This window comes from Rattus norvegicus, chromosome 5 (assembly GCF_021556685.1).
Source record: "Rattus norvegicus strain SHRSP/BbbUtx chromosome 5, alternate assembly SHRSP_T2T, whole genome shotgun sequence".
Taxonomy (NCBI): Eukaryota; Metazoa; Chordata; class Mammalia; order Rodentia; family Muridae; genus Rattus; species Rattus norvegicus.
The window spans coordinates 132,822,804-132,838,351 of NC_141538.1; the positions used below are offsets into that span (position 1 = coordinate 132,822,804).

At 35.2% G+C, this 15,548-nt stretch overlaps 1 protein-coding gene across 2 annotated transcripts in view; it reads left to right on the forward strand.

Moving 5' to 3' along the window:
* Positions 1-2,868: 2,868 nt before the first annotated feature.
* The window catches only part of Skint2 (selection and upkeep of intraepithelial T cells 2), a 39,835-nt gene continuing 27,155 nt past the window's right edge, over positions 2,869-15,548 (forward strand). For both annotated transcript variants that reach the window (XM_087551523.1, XM_087551524.1), the window contains exons 1-4: positions 2,869-3,093; positions 6,080-6,157; positions 11,788-12,135; positions 13,709-13,990. In XM_087551523.1, coding sequence (XP_087407649.1) covers positions 6,085-6,157; positions 11,788-12,135; positions 13,709-13,990 — 703 coding nt within the window. In that variant the 5' untranslated portion in view covers positions 2,869-3,093; positions 6,080-6,084. The remainder of the gene's footprint in view (positions 3,094-6,079; positions 6,158-11,787; positions 12,136-13,708; positions 13,991-15,548) is intronic.

The following is a 15,548-nucleotide window of genomic DNA, read 5'->3' on the forward strand; positions in this document are numbered from 1 at the left end:
TACTTTGTTCTGCTATTTCTGACAGTGGCTAGACTGTCCTATAAGCCTGTGTTTCAGGAGTGCTGTAGACCTGTTTTCCTGTTTTCTTTCAGCCAGTTATGGGGACAGGGTGTTCTGCTTTCGGGCGTGTAGTTTTTCCTATCTACCGGTCTTCAGCTGTTCCTGTGGGCCTGTGTCTTGAGTTCACCAGCCAGGTCGCTTGCAGCAGAAAAGTTGGTCTTTCCTGTGGTCCCGAGGCTCAAGTTTGCTCGTGGGGTGTTGCTTATGAACTCTCCACGGCGGCAGCCACCTAGAAGATCTGCGCCACCCTTACTGGGAGCTTCCGTGCACCAGGGTTCCAGATGGCGTTTGGTGTTTTCCTCTGGAATCAGTAATGTGTGCAGAGTGCAGTCTCTTCTTGTTTCCCAGGCATGTCTGCCTCTCTGAAGGTTTAGCTCTACCTCCCACGGGATTTGGGTGCAGAGAACTGTTAATCTTGTCGGTCCCTTCAGGTTCCGGAGGTGTCTCAGACTCATCGGACCTGTTGCTCCTGGACCCTCCTCTGAAATTTTGCTTCTTTGTTCATCAAAATTATTGGCTTTTAATTTTCTTTTCTTTGTTGGCCCTTTTTCTGGTTTTGGTACCAGGGCAACATTGGATTCATAGAAGGAATATGAAACTGCTTCTTTTTTTCTAGTTTGTAAAGTAATTTGACAGATTGTCATATATTAGTTCTCCTTTGGAGACCTGCTAAAATTCTGTGCTGAATCTGTCTTACCTTGGGTTTATTATTTGTAATAAGTGGGAGGTTTTTAATGATAACTTTTACCTTGCTGAGCATTGTAGGTAGGTTGGTTATTTTATCTTGTGTTACTTATTTAGGTACTATATATCACTAAATCTATCCATTTATTTTACCTTTTTCAGTTTTATGGAATAGTTATATGGTGCCATTACTGGGTTAGGACTTATGGCCTGATAGTCCACATTGGTTAGTAGAGAACTCACTCCTATTAGTTTGGTAAAAGCCAGAGTGCTAAACTGACTCTTAATGACTCCTGTCTATAACCATGAATTAAGCCACATCTTAGCCAAAAAAAGAGAAGCTTCTCTTTATAGTAGACAATAATTAACACAGGGACCCAGAAGTGGCAAAATTACAGAGAATACGAGACTGAGAAATACTCATCCTTAAATGAGACATCTATACCATTCTGCTTCCTCTTAAAGCTTAGGGATCATTGAGGGAAAAAGTGGGGAGTGTATGAGCCAGAGATGATAGAGTAACACAAGGAAAATGTCTTCTGGACATAGTAGGACACTGGCACATTTGATCTCACAGTGCTGATAACATCATATGCAATACCTATGCAAGTTCAAGCCAGAACAAATTCCATCATGGAGAAGGAAGTTTGGTTTGAAGTTGCCCTCATAGTTGAGGAGTCATTGACAACTGATAGCTGCTAAGAGAGGGAGAGGGAGTCTTAAGAGTGCAATCTTTTGTAAGGCAACAATATTTGCATAGAAGAATGCATTCTAAAACCATTCAATAGCATACAAACACACACACGCGCACACACACACATACACACACACACACACACACACACACACACACACATATATATATATATATATATATATATATATATATATATGTACAAGACTGTGTGCTACAGTCTTGGTTGATTATTTATGTGAGAGACCCATGAACACTCTAGGTTGTGAAAGCCTGGGGCATTCAATAAGAATTCAGACTAAACAATTCATAATGATTAAGCCAGGAAGCAGTCTTCCCTCCAAGGCTTCTGCTTTAGTTCCTGCCTCCAGGATCCCCCACTTCTTGAGTTCCTGTGTTTGTTTCAATCACAATGTAGAGAATTATTTGAATTATGACTGAAGTAAAGTTTTTCCTACCTGTCTTGCTTTGGCCATGGAATTTCATCACAGCAATAAAAATGTTACAGTTTTTATTGTTATTTTTTGTTTTAAGGGACATAAAGTTGATTGGGCAGTGAAGGATAATGGGTCTGGGAAGAATTGTGGATGAATATCATCATACTACTTTGTATAAATATCTCAAAGAACTAATAAATATATCTATAAAGATTTACATGTATATATTTCATCTCTTACATATAAGTGTGCACATAAATATATAAAATATTGTAGAGATATAATGACACAATCACTGAACTAAAATTTTACATGTATATGCACATGCTTGTCTTAAGTATCTGCACATCTTTGTAAACATGTATGTACTAGTTTCTATATGCTTTTATTAGCTAGTCTATACATTTATAAGTATGGCATCTATATTAAACATTAATATATACATCTATATATTAGGATATGAGTGAATACACACATAAAATTAATTATTATATCATATAGGTTTCCTAAAGATCCCTAAATTCTCTTATTTCTTTCTGAAGCTCATATCTTGTTCTTTCAACCCAACCTTACTCCCAGTCAAGCTACTGAATACTATTGGGACTATTTTTTGAATTTATTACTTTATTTTATGCCTTCAAGATATAGTTGTTCTGTCAGCCTGGGAAACTATTGTGATCTTTTGGTTAACTGGTCTAACTGGTTGTTCTGTTTTGAGGTTACTGTCATTTATTATTTACTTGAAGCTTCCTTGAATGCCTCATTTGAACTTAAGGATGTTTACTTGTGTTTCTAAATTTCCCTTTTCTGTGTACATGTTGAGCATTCAAAATTCATGATTTTTTTCAGCACTTAGTGCATGACAGGTAAGTATCATGTTTCATTTTGCTTCTTCTCAGGGGGAGGAAAGTCTTAATTGTGATTGAGTAATACTAGATGCAATCACTGAGTTAAACAAAGACTTCATTTATGGGTTGATGTGACCGGCCCTGTAGGAACTTCCCTGGTAAATAGACCTAACTGTCAGGCTTGCAGAATCATGTAGTCAGACTTTCAGGGTAGGAGTAGGGGTGTTGATAGATAATTTCCCTGATCTCTGCCTAACTCTGACAGGTTTATAGCTTCAGAAGAACTACTGAAGTGTTATCAAAACTCATATGTCTCAGCTTATGCTTCCATAGGGACAACAGAGAGCTGATGAGGAATCATCTGGCTTAGGTAAGTAAGGGGATTTTAGATATGGTTTTACCTTCATAGATAATTTTTATTTCTACTAAATTTTTTATTCCTTATATTTCATGGGAGTAATACTGTGCCCCTAGAGACAAGTATCAAGGACTTAGAAGTATTTTAAGATTAGTAAATCTTCGGATTCAGAAGAATGGAAAGTTAATACTTTCTAGGGAGGAAAAATCCCCAAGTTTTTTTAATGGTTGAGATAGAAATTTAATCTTGGAAAATACTGAGCTCATATTCTGATATTCTGAGTTTGATTCAAAAGGGCTAATGGTATATATATGTATGTATATGCCCTTATAACTTATTTCTCAGCCACATAACAGTGAGACTTGCACCCATCCCATAATTTTTCTCAGCCAGAATAATTCCTATGTTGTGTTCTGCTGTGATAAACAAAATCAGAAAGAGAATGTATGAGATGCCACTGCTGAGTCTTTAAGATGCGTCTTTAAAAATTCTATTTCTAAAAGAGGTTATCAGAAAAAGGCAAATGCTTCATGTTCTCAGTCATACATAGAAGTCTAAAAAGTTGATATCCTAGAAATAGCTGAACAAACAGGACTGGAACAATGTAATTATTGGACATGTTAATATGGAAGGGGTAATTTTTTTCAGGGATTCCATCCTCGACAGGGAACTACAAACAACTAATGACTCGGGAAAAGGAAAATTCAATTCTCCCAGGGATGAGCTTCCATATAGTTGTCCAATACAGAGTGGTCAGCCTAGAAAACTTACAAAAACTAAAAAAGAACCACAGTCAGCATGCAGTTTTTATGTTTATTTGTGCATTATGTACACAGACATACATGTCTACTTACATACTTGCATATATGATATATTTATATATTTTACTATAATATTTTATATATTTATATTATGTTATACATAAATATATGTATTTTACATAACACATAGGTGTGCGTAACAATAATAAAGAAAAATCTGCTGTCATCTTGAGAGTGGGGTGATGTGAGATAAGCTGGAGGGAGGAAATGATCAGGGTAAATAATATGTTTATTTCAAGCTTTTAAAAAAATTAAAAGTTGCTTTCATAATAAAGATTAATATTGTCATCACTAGACTCTAGAAAAGGGAAAGTGGAGAAATGAGTTAATTAATCTTTTGAAAATATACCAAAATATAATTATCTAGGTGAAATAGTTCTAGTAGGGCAAATCTAATTTAAGACTATTTATAGTATTACTTAAAACTAGAATATATAAGCAATAGATGGTAACTTGAAAAGTTTGCATATAGAAATATCACACTTAGAAACACACAGTTATCATAATTCAATTAATAGAATGGTAAAAATGAAAATTATATTTTCTGAGTAGAAGATTAAATTCTCCTTGAAAATATTTTAACTCTTAGTAACTGTGGTTACCTTCAAAAGACATGCACAGGATTAATCCCACCATTGGCTATTGTGGAAGTCAGAAAACATTCACCCGATCTCATTCCATTTTGTGGTTTTATATATGAAGCTAGTAACTGTTGGGTAGGGTCAGAGATGCTTTTTAGTGATGTAACCACAAAGAGTTGTTTTCTCATAAACACACCTTTACCATAACAATGGAGGTGAATAATATATATATATATATACATATATATATACATATATATATATATATATTACTTATTACATGTAAAAGAGAGAGTGGAAGAAATGACTTAGTATTTAAAAGTATGTGTTGCTCTCAAAGAGGATCTGGGTTCAATTCTGGCACCCATATGGTAGTTCACAACCATCTTTAATTTAATTTCAGTTTCAGAAGATTTCACAATCTCTTCTGTCCTCCATAGGCAACAGGAATGAAACTCATATACATACAACAAAGGTTCTCAAACTTTGGATTATGGCTCCTTTAGAGATTGACCAACTTTTTTTGGCCAAGGATACCTAAGACAATTGGAAAACACAGCTATTTACAATTCATAAATGTAGTAACATTTCAGTTATAAAGTTCAAAATAATTTTATGTTTGAGGCTCAACTCAATATTAGAAACTTTATTAATGTGTCACAATATTAGGAAGTTTCAGAACCACTTACATACACATATGCAGGTAAAACACATACATAAATAAAATAATTTATTAAAATATTATAAAACATATATAACATGTATATAAAAACTTTTTATTTACTCAAAATTCAAGAAAGATATACCATAAACAGTTATATATTTTTTAAAGTAAAGAATATAATAAATGAAGGTATAGATCAGATTTAACTTCCCATTCAGTTTAGCATTTATAACCCTAGTATATAGCCTACTGGGTGATAGAATTAAAAAAATTATTACATTGACTTTTGAATAAAAGGCCAAAATGCTCAGTAGTGAAAAAAGACTTTGACATTTGACTACGACAATTTTTCCTCTTAAATTTTTACTAAATATCAAGTCCCACAAACATGTCTCTACTTAAAAGTTCTACATAAGAATAAAATTCAAAACAATTAGTCCAAAAAAAAACCTCATGCACTCTTGTACAAGACTACATGAATACTCTAATAATTGTAAGGTCAAATCTATTTTATACTTTTTCAAGTAATTAAATATAGTTAAATGTGACTGACATTTACACAACAGGGTCTTTGAGACTTGGATCTTTTTGGCAGTTCAACAACCTTGTAGAGAGAGGAGACTTAAGAAAGTTGGCAAGCCAGAAAACATCATGTCTGGGAAGATGAGATCTTTTAACGAGGAATAAATATCTGGAGTAATCTAGTCATTACATGGAACATTCCTAAAACTAGGACAACCTTATTTCGTAAATACAAATTTAAGGATGATATATATCATTCGATAAATGATGTTGCTGTGCAGTTATTCATTGTCTGAAATTGTGGCCTAATAGTAACTCTACTTGGATGCCAGTAGAAAAGAAGGGAGTAATTTGATTTCTGTATCTTTTACTTGTGTTTTCACTGATCATTAACTTGTGTCTCGTCACAGGTATAATGGGAGCTACAGGAGTACTTGCTACACACTGTGTTATCTTGTGCTTCCTTCATAAGGAAGCCCTGAGTTCAGGTATGAATCTTGTAACTGCTATTAAGTCATAGCAATGTAAACTACCCCAGGAAAGTGAAAGTATAAAACAAATAAGAGACTACTGAAACCATTGTTCCTAACGTTTGGATGTAGCAATGAAATGAAGACTGTCATAAGAGTACCCAGCTTAGAGAAACAAATAATAATGTCTAATCAGCAAGTACTTTTTCCTTGGATTTGTTCCAGCTTCCATGAAGAGAGTACAATGAAAGAGATCAAATGTTTGCCTTCAGGAACCAATACTCATACTAAATGCACAGGACATATATAGCATTTTTAAACTGAGGAATTGCATAGGCTGCAGATATCTATTACACTGTCTGAGTTAAAATATAGTAGGGAAAAATAAGGGAAGATGAAACAGGATAGGTGAGGGGGAATTTGACGTTGTAGTAACATTTTGTACGAAGCACAAATTCATATAGATTCTTAGAGATATTTGAAAGAAAGGGCTTAGAAAGTAAGCTATGTAAAAAGTGTAGATTATTTTAGCAATAAATGATTGTCCAATGATAGACATCTCACATTTACTTGTGTTCCACTCTGGTTAGAGTCATTATTTGTTCTACAAGCTACTTATATGAACATAATACCATTAGCATAGGTACAAAGAAAAACAAATACCAAATTTAACCTTGCACCTTATGAAAATGAAAATGTTCTGAAATATATATGGTGTGTGTGTGTGTGTGTGTGTGTGTGTGTGTGTGTGTGTGTGTGTGTGTGTGTGTGTAATTTTAGCAATCCTCTACTCTATTAGGTTTCATAGCACCAGGCTGTCCCTCCCTCTATTTCTCCTCTTGGCCCTCTTCACTCCCCTTCCAAGTTTGGTTCTCCCCTTACATTAATTGTTCATCCATAGGTACATGTATTATTTTCCCTTTTTAGAGAGGTCTATCATGGTCACCAAATTCTTATTCTATACCTAATCTTTGTAGTTATATGGATTATAGTTTTCTTATTGAAGACTTAAAAGCTAGCATCTACAAAGTTGTTAATACATATCATACTTGTCTTTCTGGGGCTGGAATACATTGCTCAGAATGTTTTTTCCCACACTTCAACCATTTACCTGTGAATTTCATGATTTCATGCTGTTTCATGACTGGGTAATAATATTCCATCATATTATGTATAGCAATTTCTTTATCCATTCATCCATTGGAAGACATCTAGGCTGTTTCCAATTTCTGAATATTATAAATAGAAGATCAATTAACATGAGGTACAAGTATCTCAGTATTATGATAAAGTGTCTTTTGGGTGTATGCTCAATACAAGTATAGCTAGATCTTGAGAAAGACCTATTCTGAGTTTCCTAAGAAACTACCACACCTCTTTCTTTAGAGGCTAGTCAAGTTTGCACTCAAATTATCAATGAATATTTGTGCCTTTTTGCATTCTCCTCAGCACAATCTATCATTTCTCTTATTGGCAATTTTAATTGATAGGTCTAAGATGAACTATAAACATAACTTTATTTGCATTTCACTTGTGGTGACATATGTCAAGCATTTCTTCAAGTATTTCATTTAAGAATACTCAGATCTATGAGTTATTTTTAATTTGGCTCTTGTTTTCTTATTTCTAGACTTTTTAATTTTTATGTATTTTAGATGTTAACCCTCTACAAATATGTAAAGCTAAAAATATTTCTCTAAGTGATAATGTCCTTTGATGTGCAGAACATTTTCATTTTCATAAGAAGTGTCTTGGGATTTTGATGAGGATTGCTTTGAATCTGTAAATTGATTTCAGCAAGAAGGCCATTTTTACTATATTAATCCTGCCAATCCATGAGCATATGAAATCTTTCCATCTTCTTGGATCTTCTTCCATTTCTTTCTTCAGAGACTTGAAGTTCTCGGCATAGAGATCCTTCACTTGCTTGGTTAGAGTCTCCTAAGGTATTTTATATCATTTGTCACTATTGTGAAGGGTGTTGTTTCCCTAATTTCTTTCTCAGCCTATTTATGCTTTGAGTAGATGAAGGCTACTGATTTGAGTTAATTCTATATCTAGCCATTTTGCTAAAGTTGTTTATCAGCTATAAGAGTTTTCTTGTAGAATTTCCCATTTTCTTTGACCAAAGTTTCCCTCCCTTATATCTTCTCTTCAATGCCTAAAATTGTCTTCTATCTCTTATATTATGCTGGCAAGTCTTACCTCTAAGGCTCATGCTTGAGCTCCTGAACTTTTCACTTCCATTTTTCCCTCACTTTATGTGTTTCCACATCTTATGGCTTGACGTATTTTCTTTATTTATTTTCACTGTTTGAGTCTTCATAGATTTCATTAATAGATTTTTTTCATTTTTCTCTAAAGAACTTGAATGTATTCATTAAAGCTATTTTCACTTTTTTTGTCTTGTGTCTCAGTTATATTCCAATTCTAGCATCCTGTATAGTAGGGTCACTGAGCTCTAGTGGAAACATGGTCTTGAGTCTTATTGATTATGTTTTTATGCTGATATGTAGACAGTGGAGTAGCATAATTGTAAGTGTAGCTTCTGATATGTGGTTTGTCTTTGTGGAATGCATCTGTGTCCCATTCCTTGCTTTCTGCTGTCTCTGGTTTTTAGGAGAGTGTCATATTGTGAGTTGGATGTTTGGAATGTTTTCTGAGATTTTTCCATTTATGGTCGCTGGGGCTCTTGGGTAGAAAAATATTTCTAAGTATTGGAATCTGAAACTTAGGAGTGTAAATAAGGTGAAGGGGAAAAGCTGAAATTATCAAATGAGGTAGAAAGTCTGGACATGATGCTAAGGTCTGCATAGACTCTTTTTCTGTAACAAGTGTTTTGCTGCAGAGATTTTAGTAAGGCTCGGACATTGTAATTTGAAGAGAAAAGGGAGACCAGACATGGACTATCTGATTTCCTGTCATCTCCAGTCTCTTTTCAGTGGGTGCCTGTGGAAACTGGAAGTTGAAACAAAAGGATGGGGTGGCACAGGTAGGCTATAGGACAAGATTTGCATGACCTGCTAAGTATAGGGGTAGGGATGAAAGTGAGGGTCTAACAAGTGGTCTGTTACAGTGATGAAGGTGATTCTGGAGGACTGGGAATAGATGTCAGATTTGGGAGTTTGAAGGCTCCTATTTGATTTCCTTGCAAGTGGGTTTCCAGGGTTTTTATAAGGGAGTTAAAATAAAAGGAATTCTCCTTAGTTTTAAGGTTTAATTTTCAACATTTATTACATTTGTCTTTTATATTAATGAGGGTTGTACATATTCATCTGAATATGTAGGAGAAGACTGCCTTCCAGGTAGCTAGGACAAGAGTTTTAAAGCCCATGTCCACAGTGACACACCTATTTCAACAAGGTCAAAACCCTAAATAGTGCTAATCCCTGCACAAGCATATACAAATCATCACAAAGACTAAGTTTCACATCTGTTACATATGTGCAGGAAGGTCTAGGTCCAGCTATATATGTTCTCTGGTTGGTGGTTCAATCTCTGAGAGCCCCAATAATTGATTCTGTTGATCTTCCTGTGGAGTTTTAATCTGCTCAGGGGCTTTAATCCTTCCTCCTATTCATGGTCAGTTTTGCAGAGGAGCTGAATGACCTTAAGAATGAATGGAAATCTGGTGAAGATAGAGGGCATCCAAGAAGAAAGAGAGATGTGAAATAGTGGAGGTGCCCAAGAATCAATGGGAGTATCCTTAGCTGTGACTCATAGCACTGGAGATATGGAGCCTGGGGAGGCTGCCTCCTTTGGTCTGGTAGGAACGCTAGTGGAGAAATAGGGACACCAAACCACCCACAAAACTTTGACCCAAAACTTATCCTGTCTATAAAAATTAAAGTACTGGGGATTGAGCAGAGACTGAGGGAACAGCCAACCAATAACTAACCCAAACTGAGACCATCCTATTGAAAAGCCCCAATCCCTGATATTCTTAATTGTATTCTGTTGTGTTGCAGACAGGAGTTTAGCGTGGATGTCCTTTGAGAGGCCTGACTGAACAACTGACTCAGACACACCTCTATAACCAAATTGTGGATAGAGCTTGGGGACACTTCCCCTTACTTTAATCTGCTTTATTTTGATTTTTCTTAGAGGACATAGAACATTGCAAATCTTACCAAACATATTGTCACTAATTCCATGTTAAGAGTTAAAACAAAGTTAAATAAGGTTCAAATTCCCTCTTCCATTGTGTTCTCCATTTTAAAATATTTTCTTTTTAATCTCCTCATCTCTCCTTCCTTCAGAGACTTCACCTTATTATTTTCAAAATTAATATTTCTCTCTTTATCTTAGTTTCTCTAAACTCTTTTTCTGGGGAGTTGCCAATAAGCATACATTAGCAGCTCAGCTTGTTTGTTTTCTGAAATTCAAGGTTTCAGCTTCCTATGTACTACAGAGCCACATCTTCTGTCTGGCATCTGGGGCTGTACTTCTGTATGCTATGAAAACCAAGGGCCTTCCTGCTGTTTAGGTCTCCTTAAGCTCCACTTACCTACAGCTACAAGTGACTTGTGTAGTTAACTGAACTCCAGCCACTTCATGGTTTCTGTTACTCACCCACTGTGGGATGATGCTGGCCTGCATAGCAGCTGGCATTTCTTAGGCTGAATCTTATTGCACACTGCACTGGGCCACCACCACATGTCCCAAAGCATGTGCTGCTGTGCTGGATCAGCTACCCAGAGGCCCTAAAGCCTCTCGGCAGTTCTGGCATTAGCTGCTCACAGAGTGAGTTATGGTTCCTAAGAAATGTCATCTGGCTCCTATATCCTGATCTTTTGGCCTAATCTTAAATCTACTGTTCTAAATTTGGATTTCTGCCCCACAAATGTACACAAAATATACCAGTACTTCCTGGACTTTCAATCAGTTAAATAATGACATAGATTTATAATATTTATTATAGCATTGACCTTTAGCTAGGCAGATTCTCAGCTACTCCAAACAAAATAGTCTGGGCTTTATGTCCCACCACATGGTTAGATCTAACTCTTTGCTAATGTTCACATCTATCCATTCCATGTCCAGTTAGCAAATCTTCTGTGTCTGCTACTTAATCATACATGTAAAGAAAATAGCTACATGTCAGATCATGACCATCTGGATGCATGGTTATATTGAGAATAAATCATAAAACCCAGGCCTATTATAGAACACACAAGATCACCCCACTCATCTATATCACATAAGCAGTGGAGATTTAACACAAAGGGACAGCAGTGCCTGCCACACTCTCATCTACAAACACTGTATGTATCACAAATCCATGGCTGTTGATTCTCTACTGTCCCTAAAGCATCTGTTCATCAAAACCCCCACTACATGACATTGTGACATTTTCCTGACTCTGTCTTGCTCATTGCCTTGATTTATTTTGAATCGGGCCTGTTTTGAAGAGCCTCAGAACCACCAATAGTTCCTTAAAAATTTCCTTCACCATTTCTAGTAACACTTTATGTTTCTGTATCAATTACTGAAATGTTTTCAGAATGAATAAAGTGATCTAAGTGAAGTACATGTAGAAATTTGTGAAAGAAGAAAGAAATGGGATAAACAGAATTATTTTTAACAAATGGTGTGAACATGTTTACTAATTTACACTCTTGTCCTTTGATTATTGTAATTCTTCACAGAACAATTCACAGTGACTGGCTTGCAGAGGCCAGTCCTGGCCTCATTGGGTGGAAATGTTGACCTGAGTTGTCAGTTGTCTCCACCACAACAAGCACAACATATGGAGATTCGTTGGTTTCGGAATCGCTATACAGAGCCTGTGCACCTGTACAGGAATGGTAAAGACCTGCATGGGGAAACTATCTCCAAGTATGTGGAGCGGACTGAACTTCTGAAAGATGCCATTGGAGAGGGGAAAGTGACCCTCAGGATCTTTAAACTGACAGCTGATGATGATGGGTCATACCACTGTGTTTTCAAAGTTGGGGAGTTTTATGAAGAGCATATCACAGAGGTCAAGGTCACAGGTAAGCATGTGTCCTTCTCAGATTGCTGTGCATCCAAAGTCTATCTACGGTTGACTGGTTGGAAGATTCTTTTGTTTTATTAGATATATTTCTTTATTTACATTTCAAATATTTTTTCCTTTTCTGGTTTCCTGTCCATAAGCCCCCTATCCTCTCCTCCTCCCGCATACAGGTGTTCCTCCCCATCCATCCCCCTTACCACAACACCCGACATTCCCCTGCACTGGAGGTCCAACATTGTCAGGACCAAGGGCTTCCTCTTCCACTGGAAGATTCTTAGTTGTTTAACTGTTATTGAAAATTTCAAATAGCAAGCTGAATTCTGCAAATTTAGTTTCTGAATTAGATGCTGTGAAAGACAAAAGATAAAATTACTACAGTGAAGAAATTGGCTATATCAATAAATATTTTCTTGTTATGTCAACATGTGATGTTAGATTTCTAACATATCATCAGATACATTTAAGATTTTTATTATCTTTTTAAATAATTCTGACAATCATTTAGTAATTTTTATAAAGAACTATATCTTTAAAATGTGCTTCTTACTATAAAATTGGGTGTGTAGGGAGGTCAAGATGATAGGATAGAGGATGTAAAGTGGGGAGTGATTAAATACATTGTATAAAAAGGTTTTAAAGAAAGAAAAACATTCCTTTTTAGTAATACTTATTTCCATTTATCTCCAAATCAATTCACTGACTACTTAGTGTCAAATTAATGTTCCTAAGTCTTTGTCAAAGGATTTTAAATACAATCATAACTATATACAGATATAATACTCGTGTGAAATATAGAGAACTTTATGGCCTTTGTGCTACTTTACTCACTTGAATTATTCAAATAAAAATATGTGGAGAGAAAGTAGAGAGTTAAAAAGATCCATAAATGTGTGTATATATGTATAGGACTCTAGACCCAGATGATTAATCTTCTTTAGATGTCAGGTGACACTCAACTCTATAGTCTAAAACCAAGCTAATCAATATAGCTTACTGTCATCTTTAGCAGTCTTATGGAGCAAACAACAACTATGGTGGCACAGATATAAAATGTTTTTGTTATTACAAGAACATTTTAATAGATACATTTTGATACTATATTTGAAATCTCTATATTTATTTCTTTGCCTATATATTACTCAATTTTTATTATGATCTTGAATAATTTCTCTAAATGATTATTTTCTCTAAATTAATATGTACTTTTATACTATTAATACATGATACATATTTTTTGAAAATATATACTATTGAAATAAACAAAGTGTCTATTAAGCTAATGTTTCTCAGTAATGTTGACAATAAAATTCATATTTATAATGTACTTACTGTGGCTGAAAAGTAGCTAGTAAAAGTGATAAAATCAGACATATTGCTAATGGTATTATAAAATTTCCACCTGGTTTGTGATATTTTTGTGACTTTCTTATGGCAACCAGGGTCTTGTATGTTTTTGACTATTAATTTGCCTTTGAAACTATGATTAAAACTTAGAAGGGCTTTTATGATTCTGTTGTTTTCTTTTCCACTTATACCTAATAATATCACTATCCTCTTTGGTTTTTAACCAGCCACAAGTTCAGATATCCAGATTCTCATGCATCCCCCTAATATCAAAGGTGTAATGTTGGAGTGTCATTCAGGAGGTTGGTTCCCACAGCCTCATATGGAATGGAGAGACAGCAAGGGAAAGGTCATTCCAGCTGCATCGAAATCCCATTCACAGGATGAAAACAAATTGTTCAACATGACAATGACCCTTCTTATTGAAGCCAGCTCTTACAGGAATGTCACTTGCTATCTTCAAAACCGTCTAACTCACCAAGAAGAAAACATAAGCATTGTTCTATCAGGTAAATCTTGTGTTAGTTCTTCTGTAACAATCATTGTCACATATACTTATTATTAGCTTCTTCTTTGACTTTGTTCTTTCTCAAGACCTCACTCTTCACTTGGTTTGTTGTCTCTGACTTTTTTGGTGTGTTTATTTTCCCACTCTATATCTTGACTATTGTAGTTCATATTTCTGTCATTGTAATAAAACATTACGATCATAAACAAGTTGGGCTAGGAGAAGAGTCTATTTGGAATATACTACTACATCATCATTCATCACCAAAGGAAACCAGAACAAGAGCTCAAAGTAGAAACTTGGAAGCAGAAACTAAAGTAGAGACCTCAGAGGAACACTGGCTTTCTCTCTGGATTTTTCAGCTTGCTTTCTGAAAGAACTCAGGATCAACTGCCCAAGTGGTGGTACCACATACCCCCAGTGACCTGGCCACTACCAAAATAATCATCAATCAAAAAATGCTCTCCATACTTGGCCACAGACCAATCTGATGAAGGCAATTCCTCAGTTCAGTTTTCTTTTTCCTAAGATAACTCATGTTTGTGTCAAGTCAGGAAAATTAACTGGAACTCTGTCTTTAAAATTCACAAGGATCTTCTAATTGATTTCTTTTTAACTCGTGGGTTTAAATATCACCAGAATTCTAAGGTTTGCTTGAGTTATAACTTTTCTCTTCTTCTCTCATCCAAAAACTCAAAAGTCAATCCAAAAGTCTAATAATAATTATAAAATAAGTATATCAATAACTTTTGGTTAACTCCAAGGTAGCTTAATGTTTATGCTTTATGGTAAAATTTCATATTGTCAGTTTCTCATAAAGTCATATTTGACTTCCATTTTTATCATATTCACATATACAGAGAAATAATGCTAAGTCTAACTTTAAAACACTAACAGATTCTTGGTGTTACTGGAGTACCAAGACAGATGTATGAGTTAGGTTCGCAGACACTGGTGGTAGCAATGATTCATGTTTAGTCACATATTGTAGAGGGATTTTAATCCAGGAATATGGCTGCTCTGGCAAGAGTTCACATCCAAAGACCTTCTAGATATGTATGATCTGACTAAAATGACACAGTTTTAATCCTTCTTTCTAAAATATAGACGCTCCCTAAGCACAATACCAAACAATGGAGGTAAAATTAGTTTGTAGAAAGAAGTAGCCAGGTTTGCTAATTCAGGAGGAAACAAAGTAATCTATCAGAGAAAGATTAAAAAAAATGAGTCAGAGATAGTATATTCCCAACTCTCATGAGAAGAGACATTGAAAAGAGGTGACTTAGAAAGCAGCACATAGGAAGAGAGTAAGTTCTATTGATTTCCTGCAGTTCCATTCAGTATCATTCAGTATTTCCTGTCACTGAAGTTCAGATCATGTAATTCAGAGGCAGATTTTTGAATCAGATCAGTTCAGTAGGAAACTGAGAGAAGCCAGTTTGAAACAATCAGCTTGTAGAGAAGTTTTGAGCAGAACAATTGAATTAAATCAGCCAGCCAGAATTAAAAAGCAAACGAACAAACAAGCAAACAAACAAAAATTAGAAAGAGTGAGATTA